General features: G+C 42.3%; 1 protein-coding gene across 1 annotated transcript in view; it reads right to left on the bottom strand.

Moving 5' to 3' along the window:
- The window catches only part of LOC129713202 (glucocorticoid-induced transcript 1 protein-like), a 174514-nt gene that overhangs the window by 22024 nt on the left and 138083 nt on the right, over window positions 1-14407 (bottom strand). The window contains exon 6 of the mRNA XM_055662110.1: window positions 9246-9456. Coding sequence (XP_055518085.1) covers window positions 9246-9456 — 211 coding nt within the window. The remainder of the gene's footprint in view (window positions 1-9245; window positions 9457-14407) is intronic.

Here is a 14407-nt window from a genome sequence, read left to right on the forward strand (position 1 = left end):
CGATGTGCGAGGTGGTCGCATGGTCCCTGTGTCGGACCCACGACCCGCCAAGCAGCGCAACCCGTCAACGCCCCTACAGCAATTCGTTGAGGTAGCTGAGATCCAGCAACCTTTCGCAGCCCTGCTCGCCGACATTCCGGGGTTGGTCCCGCCCGATAAACTGTGCATTGCACGAGACGAGTTCCAACTTATGGAGGACATGGGGATTGCCCGGCGGTCGGATAGCCCTTGGGCTTCCCCGTTACACATGGTGCCCAAAACGTCCAGGGGCTGGAGACCTTGCGCCGTTACAGGCATTTGAACGCAGTAACTACAGCTGATCGGTATCCAGTCCCGAACATCCAGGATTTCTCGGCCCATCTGGAAGGTGCGACTATCTTCTCGAAGGTCAACCTTATCCGCGGGTATAATCAAATCTCGATCCACTCTGACGACGTCCCTAAAACGGCCACCATTACCCCTTTCGGCCTTTTCAAATGGCTCAGGATGCCTTTTGGCCTGAAGAACGCTGCTCAGGCGTTCCAGAGGCTAATGGATCAGGTCGGCCGGGATTTGCCGTTTATCTTCGTCTACCTGGATGACATCCTGGTGGCCAGCAACGCACAGGCAGAGCACGTCAAGCACCTCCGCCTACTTTTCGAACGGCTGCACAAACACGGGTTGGTGATCAACCCTGAGAAGTGCCAGTTCGGATTGCGCTCCATTTCTTTCTTAGGTCATAGCATCACCTCTCACGGAGCGCAGCCACTGCCCGAGAAAGTCGACGCTATCCATCGCTTTCCCAAGCCTCTATCGGTCAAGGGTCTGCAAGAGTTTATCGGGATGGTTAACTTCTACCACCAATTCGTCCCGTCTGCAGCCGCCATTATGCGACCGTTGTTTCAATGCCTGGCCGGTAAGCCTAAGGACCAGGTCTGGTCCAAGGAGGCACAGAAGGTGTTCGAGGGTGCAAAGACCGCATTGGCCAACGCCACTATGCTGGAACACCCTAGGGCGTCAGCCCAAATGGCCCTCACCGTGGACGTTTCAAACGTCGCGGTAGGCCCCGTCCTCGAGCAGCGTGTAGGTAATCGCTGGGTGCCGCTGGTATTCTTCAGCAGGCAACTGTGAGCCCCTGAAGTTAAATACAGCGCTTTCGACAGGGAGCTCCTTGTACTTTACCTAGCAACCCGCCCAACGGCTTTATCGCAATGCTGAATCAGGACTGAAGCTGGTCGAAGTGCCATGTGGCGCCTCCGTCGTGCAAGTCCTTTGTGATATTTCCATGGGTAAATCCCGTCCTATTGTTCCGGTCGCTTGGCGGCGTCGGATATTTGACACCATCCACAGCCTAGCGCACCCGTCCATTCGCACCACCTCTGCCTTGGTCGCGGCAAAGTTCGTCTGGCACGGGTTAAGGAAGCAGGTCGCAGCATGGGCTCGTTCTTGCATCCCATGCCAGACCTCCAAAGTGCTAAGTGCAATAGCCCAGTGACAGTGGCTACTCCACGGCGTAGAGGACGTCCACCTGCTGTTTTGCCGCCCTCTGCACCTGTTACCTCTGGTCACGTTTCACCGGTCCCCTTTGTTACGCCTGTCCCTCGTTCGCGTTCCTCCGGTCCTGTTTTACTGGTCCCGAATGTTACGCTTGCCCTGCGACATCAGACTACGCGTTCCGGTCGCACCGTCCGTTAACCCGTGCGTTTCCGTACCGCGGATTCTGGGGGGGGCAGGTAGCGACGCCTGCTAGTGCACGCCGATATCGAACTCGTGTTCGGAAGCCGTGGTCATGTGACTCGGGAGGGGCTGTTGTTTTTGTGCGGTTTGTCCCTTGCGCGCGTTTGTGCAGCGTTGTGGGCAGACGTGTCTGATAAGCCTGTATGCTGGATATTGAACTTTCGAATAAAGATCTGTTGAAAACTCCAATAGTCGTTTCTCAGACCACTAAAATAATATATTTCCTAGTAAGGAAAGCATGCAAAATGAAGGGAAATATGTAAGTGGTGGCATATCCATGCACTTGATGCTCCTCTCCTGGGTGGTAAAGGTCTGGGCAGTTTTACCAAAGAAGCTCTCGCGTGTTGCTGGAGTGTACATTGTAGATGGTATATTCTCTACCCACAATGAGCCAATTGTGAAAGAACAAATATTTAACAATGTAACAAACTGTTAATGTGCCAACCAAGCAGTCCTCTTTGCCCAGATACTGTATATATAATCTTCTTGCCTACTGATGGAGCTGCATTCATCCAGGCAAGCAGACAGTGGATTATCACACCCAAGACATCCCCAGTAGTGATGACTTACTTACCATGGACACAGTGGTTCTCACCTCTTCATCATGTAGTCATGATAATTGGGCTGAGTAAAGCTAACCTCTTAAAATGTCAATGATGGACAGTCACCAATGGCAATCCCGTTGAATACAACGGGGAACTTTATAGATACTTTTGGAAATGTAATTGTCATTTACCAGCTCAAGCTTGAACGTTGTCCAGGTCTTGTAGAAAGTGCACGTTTTGCTTCATTACCACAGTAGTCACATGTAGAATATTATGGAACATTAGCAAACTTCTGACGCGGAGTGCGAATATCAATAAGTAAGAAGCTGGAAGTGATTGCCTCCAAAGGCTGGCTGCCGTGAGCCAAACTTTGTACCTGAAAGGCCCAACTCCCAACAACCATGACCAGTTTACTCTGTGTGAAGCACAACTCCAGACATGGAAAAGCTCTTCCTTAGATTCCCATCAACTTCAGTTTCAAAAAGGCTCTTTGCTATGATGGTCAAATGCTTCTTGAAATCAGAAGTGTTCACATTTATTTATCTCTGGAATTTAACACTATTTTTGTCCCAAAACTGCAAAGAGCTCTGGAGTCAAATTGTCCTTGCAAAATCAAGATTGAGCATATGGGAGCAGGATATTGGAAACGTACTATTTATTGAGAGCATTGTTGAAAAAGCCTTTCTTCAATGGAGATTTGAGAGTGTATTGATGAGATTGGAATAGATTGGATTTGTCTTTATTTTTGTGAGCTGGACATACCCCGGAATATTTTCATGTGGTTGAGTGGATACATTTTGAACTATACTGGAGTGTCTTGGGCAGAGGTAGAGCCAGTTCAGTTAGCATTGTTGAGAGTTTGGAATCACATGTCAACCAGAACATGGAAGGACACAAGTTTTCTTTCCCAAAATCAAACGTGGTTTTTATAATGGCAAGCCTGTTATGTTATGGACAATACAGATATGCTAGCTTTTTATTCCTTACTTATTTAATGATCCAAATTTAAATAGCCCACCTCCCATGATGGGAATTGAATATTATCTGAATTGTAAGCTAATCACTGTACCTCAGTGCACATGACTATAAACTAAACTAAGGCTCTGGACTACTTGCCTAGTATATAACCATAAACACCAAAATTGGAAGAACAGAATTCATTGACGGTTTTAAGGTGGAACAGATTACAGCACCACTGAGGTTCAATGCATGGAAGGATTAAAAAACAAAGATGAAATTTTTAAAATGCTACTGTTCATTGGTTCAAAGACACATAGGCGGGAAATGGATACATGGAAGAGAGGGAATGAGGACAGAAGGAGATTGGATCACTACAAGTTTACAAAAAGCGGTAGATGACAATAACATCAGGAGAGGATTGGAATAGAATGTTAGGAGAATGGTTCTCCTCTGCCCATGTCTACTGAAATAGTCATATATACCGTCACCAACGACATCAATCCATTTTACCAGAAACTTTCACATAAAATTACCATTTATTTTTCCATGAACATAAATAAGAGTGGTACGGTGGCAGTGCACCAGAAACTGTCAACATATTAAATCACAAGGCTGTAGAATATGGTTCAGTAACCACGGTCCTCCGTACAGATAGTTTACCGATCTTGGTCATAATGTTGTGAGAAGTCATAGAAGATAATTCTGGCAATTTATGCCACATATCCATAGAGAAACAGATTAAAGAAAGCTGGTGAATTTCATGATCTTAAAGGAGGATGTGGGCAGAAAAGGTGAGAAGGAAGGATGGAAACAAATTAATAAGGCGAGCGAGTCATCCTGGACTGATCTCTTACACTTTCAAGCAGTCAGTTCAAGAGTAGCATTAGCAGAGCCTGGGAGAGAGAAAAGAAAACATTTCACAGACTTAAAATACTGTAGCCACGCCACATTATGACAAAGGAATGACAAGTCATTTTCCAAAAACTGATAATCTGCACTTATAAATGTAGAACAACACTGATTTAAGGGAACTACTTGGTCAGTTAATAACCTGAATCAGTCCAAAATGGTGACACTTCATTGATCTCAGTATCTGCTTTGCAAGAAATTAGATTGGACTTGAAAATGTTCTGTAACCTTTGCGATAATTTGGACACATTTGAAAAGCGAAAAAGATTTAATAAAACCTTGATTTCCAGATGCCGTTTTTCATTATCAGGCAGTGGTTTGGTTTAAAAATTACTATAATCTAAACACACCTGAAATATTTAATATAATTTATAAATAGAGTCAGTCTAAACTGACAAATGCATTGGTTTGCTTTCTACTGAAAGTCACCCATCGTGGCATCCATATACACACCATGGAAATGGGTTTATTTTGATTTCCTTTCATGAATCTTTGCTTAACCACAACTGGGTAGCTAAATCAAGTGAGTCAGGAAATTGTCTCCCGTAGAAAACACCTTCCCCCCTGCTATCAATTCACCCTTGACAATTAGATTAACTAGAAGCATGACAACACATAATGAAAATGATGCAGTTCAAAATTTGATCCAAAATTATCATGTGACACCAAGATAACATTTTTTACATAATAACCATGATTAATATTACATGCAAGAACAAAAAAACAATAACATTGCCGTTGGCATAACAGGTATTCTCAGCACAATATCGGACAAAGTTGTATCGCAAAGGCACAAATGTTACTTCAAAAGCGGTACATTCAATGGTGCCCTGATAAAATATGCTTGAGGTGAAGTCATGGATATATAATTCATGCCACACTGTGCTCCTAATGAAATGTGCACTACTTGTGTACGAGAAAAGAAAGTAATTTGTTGCCTTGATATATTCAATGTCTCTGATAGATGGACAAGACAGAATCATCAAGTTATACAGCATAGAAACGGACCTTTCAGCACATCATGTTCCTGCTGATCTTTTTGCCCAACCACACTGATCTAAGCAGATGCTCAACATATGAAAATCAGATTGTCCTTCAGACCTACCAAGCTTGTCCTATCAAGCAGGTGGAGAAATTCTCACCAGCGATGCTGCTAACTCCCAAGAGAGGGAAACAAAAGGAGCTGAGCTATTCAGGAATAAGCTCTGGGAAATTCCACTCTCAAGGCAATCAAGAAATTCCAGCTGGCTGCAGTTGTCACTGGAAAAACATATTTTAATATAATTAACCTCTTCGGCTCTAGAACATGCAATGCTATTTTACATTGGCAATTTGTCATGATAAATACTGCTTTTGATTCCAATAATAAGATTTCATTTGGATTCTGTATGTAGCTCCTGAATAATAATGAAATTAATATTACTAAAATGACCTCAGGCATTCAGACCATCGGATGTCACCACCAGTAATAATGAATGGAGAAGATATCTCATTGTTCAAAGCTGCAACACTGAAGATATTAATAAATAAATCAATACATGTTTTGCAAAGAATAAAAGCAAATATAAAGTTAAACATGAGGAAAGCCCATAAAATACACCAACAATTTTTAATTCTTCTTGCTTTGTTAAAGGGGCACTAATGTTATTTCCATATCTGCGACATCAAATTTTAGAACTCTGAACATAACTCAATCCAGCTTCTTTTTGAAAATTTTCAAAGGACTTAGAATCAACTAAAAGTTGATTTAAAACACCAACCCCGAGACAAACTTGTGGATTCCACACATATTCTTCAATCTCATTTGTACAACTTTCTTTGTTATGACAACTTGTGACATCAAAGGGTAAACAAAATTGAGTTTTCATATTTTTGAGTGCAAGGAAAAATAGATCAATTTTACGTATTTAATAATTTGAGGGCTGCAAAGATGATTGCCCTAATGAAACTAACATCAAATTGTTTGTATGACTAAGTAATCCATTCTATGGGACAAACAATGTTCCAGCAAAATGTAAGTAACCAGAGCAAAGGAGGAAAATGACTTAAACATAAAGATCTTGATTACGGTTACATGGTAATCAACAAACCCTGACTTTGCTTGAGATAAAATTTCCCACGGATGGAGGGAAGTGCTGGTGAAAATGTTCAAAGTAAGAGTAGAAGAGTGGCTGAACTAAATAAGAACATTCAGACACAAGTGGCTGCAGATACTTGAACAAAAAACAAAGTCCTAGAGGAATTGAGTCTGATGAGTTAAATGAGGAAAAAATTGACTCTTTTTTCTTTCCCTTGTCTTTTTGGAGTCAGACATATCTGTGGGTTTCCATCGGAGGAAGACAAACGCTAACCTCACAGGGAATGCAATGACTATCAAATTCTAATCGAGAAGTGTATACAAAACCTTATAAAATAATTGACAAAGGGAAGACTGAAAAAGGGCAAGGTGAAGTATAACTAATTCATTAAATATCAATCATTAAACATCAAAAATATGAAAACTTAATTTTGTTTACCCTTTGATATCACAAGCGTAATGTTGGTGCAGCTTTGGGAGAAAGTGAGAGCGAGAGAGAAAAAAGGAGTGAAGCAAAATTAATAAAGGACAATATTGTAAAGAGTTCGCCAAACCTCAGTTTAAAATGTGGGGAAAGGAACTGCAGATGCTGGTTTACATCGATGATACACACATAAAGCTGGAGTAACTCAGCAGATCAGATGGCGTCTTTGGAGAAAAAGGAATAGGTAACGTTTCGGGTCAAGACCTTTCTTCAGACTGAGAGCCAGGGGAGAGAGAAACAAGAAATATAGAAGTTACATAGAACAAATGGATGAAAGATATGCAAAAAGAAACAATGACCAAGCAAAAGTGGAGCCCACAATGGTCCATTGTTGGCTGTGAGTAGGTGATAACAAGTGATACAAACAGAGAAGCTCAGCAGGATGACAGTGAAACTAGTATGATGACCAGGGTGGAGGAGGGACATAGTGAGAGGGAACACAAGGATTGCTTGAAATTAGAACAATCAACATTCATACCGCTGGGTTGAAAGCTGCCAGAGTCAAATATGAGGTGCTGTTTGCATTTGGACAATGGTGGCGGCCCAAGGCAGAAAGGTCAGTATGGGAATGGGAAGGGGAGTTAAATCAGGAGATTGCGTAGGCCAAGGCGGACTGAATGAAGGTGTTCAGTAAAATGATAGCCCAGACTGCTCTTGGTCTCGCCAATATATAGGAGTCTACACCTAGAACAGTGGATATAGTAGATGAGGTTGGAGGAGGTGCAAGTGAACCTCTGCCTCACCTGAAAGGACAGTTGTGGTCCCTGGACAGAGTTGAGGGAGGATGTACAGTGAGAATTATGTGCTGTGACAGGTGACTAGGTGAAAAGCGAGGACTAGGGGCATTCTGTCCCTGTTGCAACGAGGGGGAGGGGGAGCAAGTGTGGAGTGAGTGGGTACCGAGGAGACACGTGTGTAGGCCTAATCTACGATGGAAGAGGGGAACCCCCATTCCCTAAAGAATGAGGACCTCAGTTGTCCCGGTATGAAACTCCTCATCTTGGGCGCAGATACAGCGTAGACGGAGGAATTAAGAGTAGGGGATAGAGTCTTTGCAGGGACCAGGGTGGGAAGAAGTGTAGTCTAGATAGCTGTGGGAGTTTGTAGGTTTATAATAGACGTCAGTTGACAGTTTATCTCTTGTGATAGAGACTGTGAGACCAAGAAAGGAGAGGGAGGTATCGGAGATGGTCAAAGTGAATTTGAGTAGAGGCTGGAAATTGCTAATAAAGTTCATGAAGTCAGTGTGTTCTGCATGGGTGCAGGAGGTAGATCTGATGCAGTCGTCAATGTAGCGGAGATAGAATTCGGGGATAGGTCCAGTGTATGCGTGGTACACGGATTGTTCGACGTACCGTACAAAGAGGCAGGCATAGCTGGGCCCCACGCGAGTGCTCATAGCTATGCCTTTGATTTGGAGAAAGTGAGAGGAGTTGAAGGAGAAGTTGTTGAGAGTGATTCAAAGGAATTAGCTTTATCCAATCTTTGGCATATTTGCTCCTTTAATTCCCACTGACTATTTGGGGGCTGTAGTACAATTTCAACAATATGATCATTCCCTTTTTATTTCGCAGCTGCACCCATATAACTACGACGGCCATGTTTTCAATGTGGTCCTCAATCAATAAAGCAGTTCCCTCTCCTCTTTTACCCCCTCCTCTCCCTTGCTTGTAGCACCTGGAACATTAAGCTGCTAGTCCTGTCCCTTAGCTAGCTTTTGGTAATGGCCATAATGTTCCACATTCACACGTACCTACCCACACCCTAAGTTCATCCACCTTGCCCATCTCTCACATGTGTTATCCCCGAGTTATCAACATCCTACTGTCTCTGAATTTGAAACTTTCAGGAGTGGGAGCAGAGGCATCATCTCAAAGCACGGCCCTTTCTAAGAAGAGTCTGAGGAATAAAAGAAGGGGAACCTAATGAGCAGGCCTTCATCCTCACCATTAAAGGTGATCATCACTCAGAATCCTCATACCACCCACAATTTCAATGAGTCCAAAGTTGTCCAAGTTCTGTAATCTGCCCATTCCATTATGGCACCAGGAAAAGTGCCCCTTGTGCTTTCCTCTGTTCCTCACTTTGCTGCAAACACCCCCCCCCCCCCGAATGAATTTGGCAGCTTGAAGCTCCTGAATGCCGATACTGAATGGTGGCAATTGTGTTCTTTTTTTGCATTGCCATCTGCCATCTCAAATTCTCTTTGCTCAAAAACATGTGCCACGATTTCTGACAACAAAATTAAGAATTTGCAATTCCCTTAAATGCAGGAGCAACAACTACATCCATTGATACGATTGCTTCTTCAGATAGTGTTCCGTTATGACAATTAAAACCAATTAAATGACCCTGTAGAGTCCCAGAATAATCTTACATGATTTATCTATGTGTATGTTCAATTGCACGGATCATTACTTCTACACATTTAAAGTTTGGTAACATTTCATATAAAGCCCACTTTATTGCAAGTGCAAATGCACTATGTGCCGGTGATCAACAGATCCAAAGTCATCAACAGCATTCACACCCACTTTGAAGCCTGTACTCTCACCTTTTTCCCTGTCATATTGAAGGTCTTCTGCTGAGCAAGGGCTTCCCTCCTGAGATCCAGTAGGGTAGAAGGGGGAGACACATGGTGAGTGGCTGCTGCAGCTACTGCTGTGCTCTTGGACAGAGGGTGTCTGTGTGTCAATACTGCGAGTACTGCTGCTGCGGTAGTGGGAAGGGAAAGGTGCTCGGTGGCCATCAGGAATCTCCAGGGGCTAGAACATAAATGAACATGGCTGCATTATTATTATTGCAAGAGCAGCAGCAAATGTTAACACTAACGTTTCCATAGAATTCAAGACTATAAACCTCCCTTGTACGAACTCAAGAGTTTCAACACTCAAGACTGTGCCTTAAAAGGTGTTCACCCCCATGTGTGTTAAGCTACGGTTTTTGCAGATGTATTAACACAAAAAAATACTGATATTTCACTACATTTCAACCAACAAGTAAAGTGAAAGTAGCGAGTTCTGCAAAACCAGCAGCCCCCATTCATTTTGGCATTAATGAATGTCACACAAAATTAATTGTTTTATGCAAACAAAAACTAGAGAAATACTATGACAAACTTTTCAAATTATAAATGAATTTAGGGCCTTTGAAATGGGAAAAAATTAACTAATTGACATGCAAATTGGAGGAACAGCACCTCATATTCTGCATGTATAACTTACAACCTGAAGGTGTGAACATTGAATTCTCCAACATCAAGTAATTGAATTCACCAACACCCTACCCACTTCTTTCTTTCCCGTGGCTGCCATCCCCTACCTTGGCGTACCTTCATTCCTCTTATCATCTCCCAACCCCACCAGTGACCCTATTCCTTCCCCTCCTTCCCGTACTCATCTCTCATTCCCCTCCCTTTCCTCTCCTCCATTCCACGCAATCCATCTCTCCAGCATTACATTTCACTCCTCTCCTGCCTCGCAGCTCTTCACTCCCAGCCGTTGTCACTTATTCCATCCATTTGCGAATCAAATCCCTCTCACAACCTATCACTTGCAAGATTTGTCCGCCCCCCTCCCCCCCCACCTCTCTTTTCCAGTTTTCTCTCCCCTTGCACAATCAATCTGAAGAAGGCTTCCAATCTGAAAGTTGCCCATCCATTCCCTCCCAGATGCTGTCTGGCCCACCGAGTTCCTCCAGCACATTGTGTTATGTACGTGTGTGGCTTGAATGCACTCATGAATAGTATGATTTGGCTCAATTGCACCCAAACAAAAGCGTTTCACTGTATCTTGAACCAATACTAATACTCTCTGCCCTCCAATACTGCATTGGTACATGGATTCCAGACCAACAAAGACAAGTAGTGAGAAGCAATACAGTTTCCATTTAAAGTCATGGGAGGCAGATGATGTATTAGTTAAATGTAAACTGTGTGTATCAATTGTGCGTAAAAAAATATGCCTAAAGTATGATACTAGTGAAAGGTCTGTACAGTCTCACTAATCCTAAATACAAAGAGCTCCACAGCTACAAATACAGTGAATAACATGACCAATTATGCAAACACTTTGGGTTTTTTAAATATAGTTATTTAGTGCACTCTTAACGCATTTAAAAGTTAATTTGAGTTGAAAGGCAGAAATGTTAAAGTGGAGGTAGTGTTCAAGGGTGTGCCAGTCAAAATAAGAGCACGTTTAGCCTGGCACCGATCCCTTGGGAAATGTAGGACTGCCACCCTCCTATGATTCCCCTCACCGTCCACCTACCCCTTGGCCATAAACCAGGTATAATCAGCCACATTAATGCATTTTTAAATGGTCTGCTCTTATCAAGGCATTGAATTGTACAGCACAGAAAAATACCCTTTGTTCCATGCCGCCTATGATGCCAATCTACACTAATCCCACTTGCTCACATGAGGCCCATATCCCTCAATTCCTTTCCAATCCATGTACGTCCAAACATGTCTATACACTCACCAGCCTGTGTGTGGAAAAAGTTGCTCTGCAGATCGCCTTTAAATTTCTGCCCTCTCAGATTAAACCTATTCTTCTGGTCTACCCACCCCCCGTCGCCCCACTTGACTATCCATATTATCTATGTCCCTCCTAATTTAACAAACGTCTAGGGTTACCCCTCAGCCCCCAGTGAGATTATACCCAGCTTGCCCAATTTCTCCTTCTAACTATCATCTTCCTTTCCAGGCAACATCCTGGGGAATCTCTTCAGCACTCTCTCTAATGCCACAATATCCTTCCAGCGGCGTGACAATCAGAAGTGCACGTAATTCTCCAAGCGCAACCTGACCGATGCTTTGTACAGCTGCAAAATGTAATCTCAGTGTGAGTGTGGTAACGCAGCATATGACAAGCAATAAACAGCAAGTCCCTTCTCTGCACCTTGTCCATTTGTAAAATGACCAACAGGATCTGCTGACACTGCATTCTCCAGTTTCTTCTACAAGCTTAACATTTTACATAATAACACATGTGGGTGGCTTTGTACAGGGAATAGTTGGGTTCTAGGAGACGCCCAACTACCAGAAAATCTTTTCTTTTGGTTTGCCGTGAATGATATTTCAGGAAATACATTCAGAATTGATCTCTTAAGTACCATGGGAAATTATACCAAGTTGCTGAAATCTGGGTAAGTTTGGATAAACAACAATGTTTCTTGCATAGTCCAATCAAACATACAGAAAATTAAGGTTTGATGAAATCCAATGGGTAAAAAAAAAAAATCATTAATGCCAATAAAATAAAAACTGCTGCATTGACATTTTACATGACTGGGGAATAAGAGAGAGACATTATCTTTCCTCGTCAATGCAAGTGGTTGTGCCAGAGGCTACTTACATTAAACTATTCCGTTGTACAATGTGGGATAAGAAAATGTGCAAATACATGTAAATGAATGTGAACAGAATACAACTACATATGACGTTATTTTATGGGTAGGAGGCATAAAATGGCAAACAGCTTGTTTATTGGTGTGGGGCAGCACGATGGAAAACTGCAGCTGCTCCATTATACACTCTGTTGCCAAAGATTATCACTTCTACTTCCATTCACACTGAAAATCTGAGAGCGAGGGAAGGCGACAGCTTTGTGAGCCCGCTGTTTATGTTACCAGACTTGGAGTTTTACTGCCAAGCTGCAAAGACCACTCAAAACATTCACGTTGCTCAGCGAATCTCCTCCGTATAAACAAAAATCAGCAGCATATTTCTGATGCTTACCCAACCTTGGACATTCAATTCCACAAATGAAAAATCTGCAGAACTTAATCTTCAATTTTAAAATTTACATGTCAAAAAAAGATTTAGATTAGAGATACGGCGCAGAAACAGGCCCTTCGGCCCACCGAGTCTGCACCGACCAGCGATCCCCGCACATTAACACCAGCCTACACACACTAGGGACAATTTACACTTATACCAAGTCAAATAACCAACAAATCTCTATGTCTTTGGAGTGCTTAGTTCTATTTAGAATATTAAAGTGTAGTTGTTCTAGTTGAGCAGGTAGACCATCTGCTTTTACAAGACCAGGTTCCATTTAACCCTGACTTCCTATGCACATTGACAAATGGCTGCAAAACTTTCTCCTCCAAGGCAGCAGGGCTCGCCTACAAACTGAGAATATCTTTCTTGCACCACTCAACACTTTTCATCGTTACTGGACTGTACTGGACTGACACCAGGAATATAGCAAAGGGACTAACTTTGCTAATCACTTGAATTGTCATCCTGATTCATATTTCCGTCATCTCTCAACACCACCTTGTCCTCAGCTCTGGTTATCAGAAGGATTTAATCATCACCAAGGAATAACAAGAGCCTCCCAAATAACATCAGGTAATCACTAATCCCTTTCATACCAGAACCCTGCAAACAAAATCTGAAAATGTCATAATTGGCTGATGTGTTACATTTGATATATCTATTATACCCTTATGTAAGTAAAGCCTGGCATTTTCACATTACACAAGTCAAGTCATGTCGGAGATGAGCAACATATTACATAATCCGAAGCAGCCTCATCATCAGCAGAGAGGACAGGGAAAGTCAAACTCCTTATCTCACAGCTGCACAATACCTCAAAGGAAAAAAGGGACACTTGCAAAAATACATTGGGAATCGAACGCAACATTTCCACATCTAATCTAAACTGTCTGATGATTTCTAATGACCTTTAATGTGAGGTTTTCTTTCAGATGCTTATTTAAAAGGGTTATTTGGGTATGTTTGTCCACATTATCAATACAGTGTGGGCATTATTTGTCTTTTTAAAAGCCGGAGATGATGATCTGCCCTATGTGTTCGCCTTGAACAACTACATTTGAACAAGCCGTCATCTATACAACCAACGAATGTTCAATTCGTGTCCAATCCAAACATATACAATTAAGCGACAAGCTATTACTCGCGCTACTAAAACTGGCAACTAACCACTATTCCTAGAATATGCAGTGAAGCAAACTAATAAAATATATAATAAAACCCATGACAAATCGTACATGGGAACAACAGGAAAGTTCCCTTTGGAGGAAACAGATGACAGCCTCACCTAAACTCCATTTGAACAATTCTCCCGTAATTCCAAGCACCCTAACAGAATGACCACTTATCTTTAGTCACATGTTTAGTAAGGATATAATCCTCATTTAAAAAAAAGGGCAGACCCTACATCTTCCATGGTTCAAATATACCAAACACATTCTCAACAGATATCCAAAATGGATGGAGCCCAATATCTTGCAGAGAATTAAATGCAAGTGGAATAAGAACTCAGTTTGCACCACGGCTGATTAAAATGGACTGTTACATCTATATTTACTCATTTTCATTTTACATCTGCAGTAACTCTCTTTAAATCATTTCTGAAATTTCTTGAGAGAATTGTCAACTGCTTGTCTTATCCAAAGCAGCCTCTTAAATGCACATAAAATATTTATCCAAGCTGCTGCCTGGGTTAAAGACGAAAGGGAGCTGCTAGGGTATCACCACTATGGCTCCCTCTCAACAGCAGGCCCAACAGCTCCAGGCATCCCCTGTTGAAGGTCACCCAGATGCTTGGAACACAGCAAATCAGAAATGACAAAGGCAAAAAAAACCCTTAAATTAACGAGCACTTGCAAGTTTGATCATTGCTTGGTTCAGCAAGCCTATCATTTTTTATTAATTCAGTTTAAAATGATTATTTTTTATATCCT

The sequence above is a fragment of the Leucoraja erinacea genome, chromosome 2 (assembly GCF_028641065.1).
Source record: "Leucoraja erinacea ecotype New England chromosome 2, Leri_hhj_1, whole genome shotgun sequence".
Lineage (NCBI taxonomy): Eukaryota > Metazoa > Chordata > Chondrichthyes > Rajiformes > Rajidae > Leucoraja > Leucoraja erinaceus.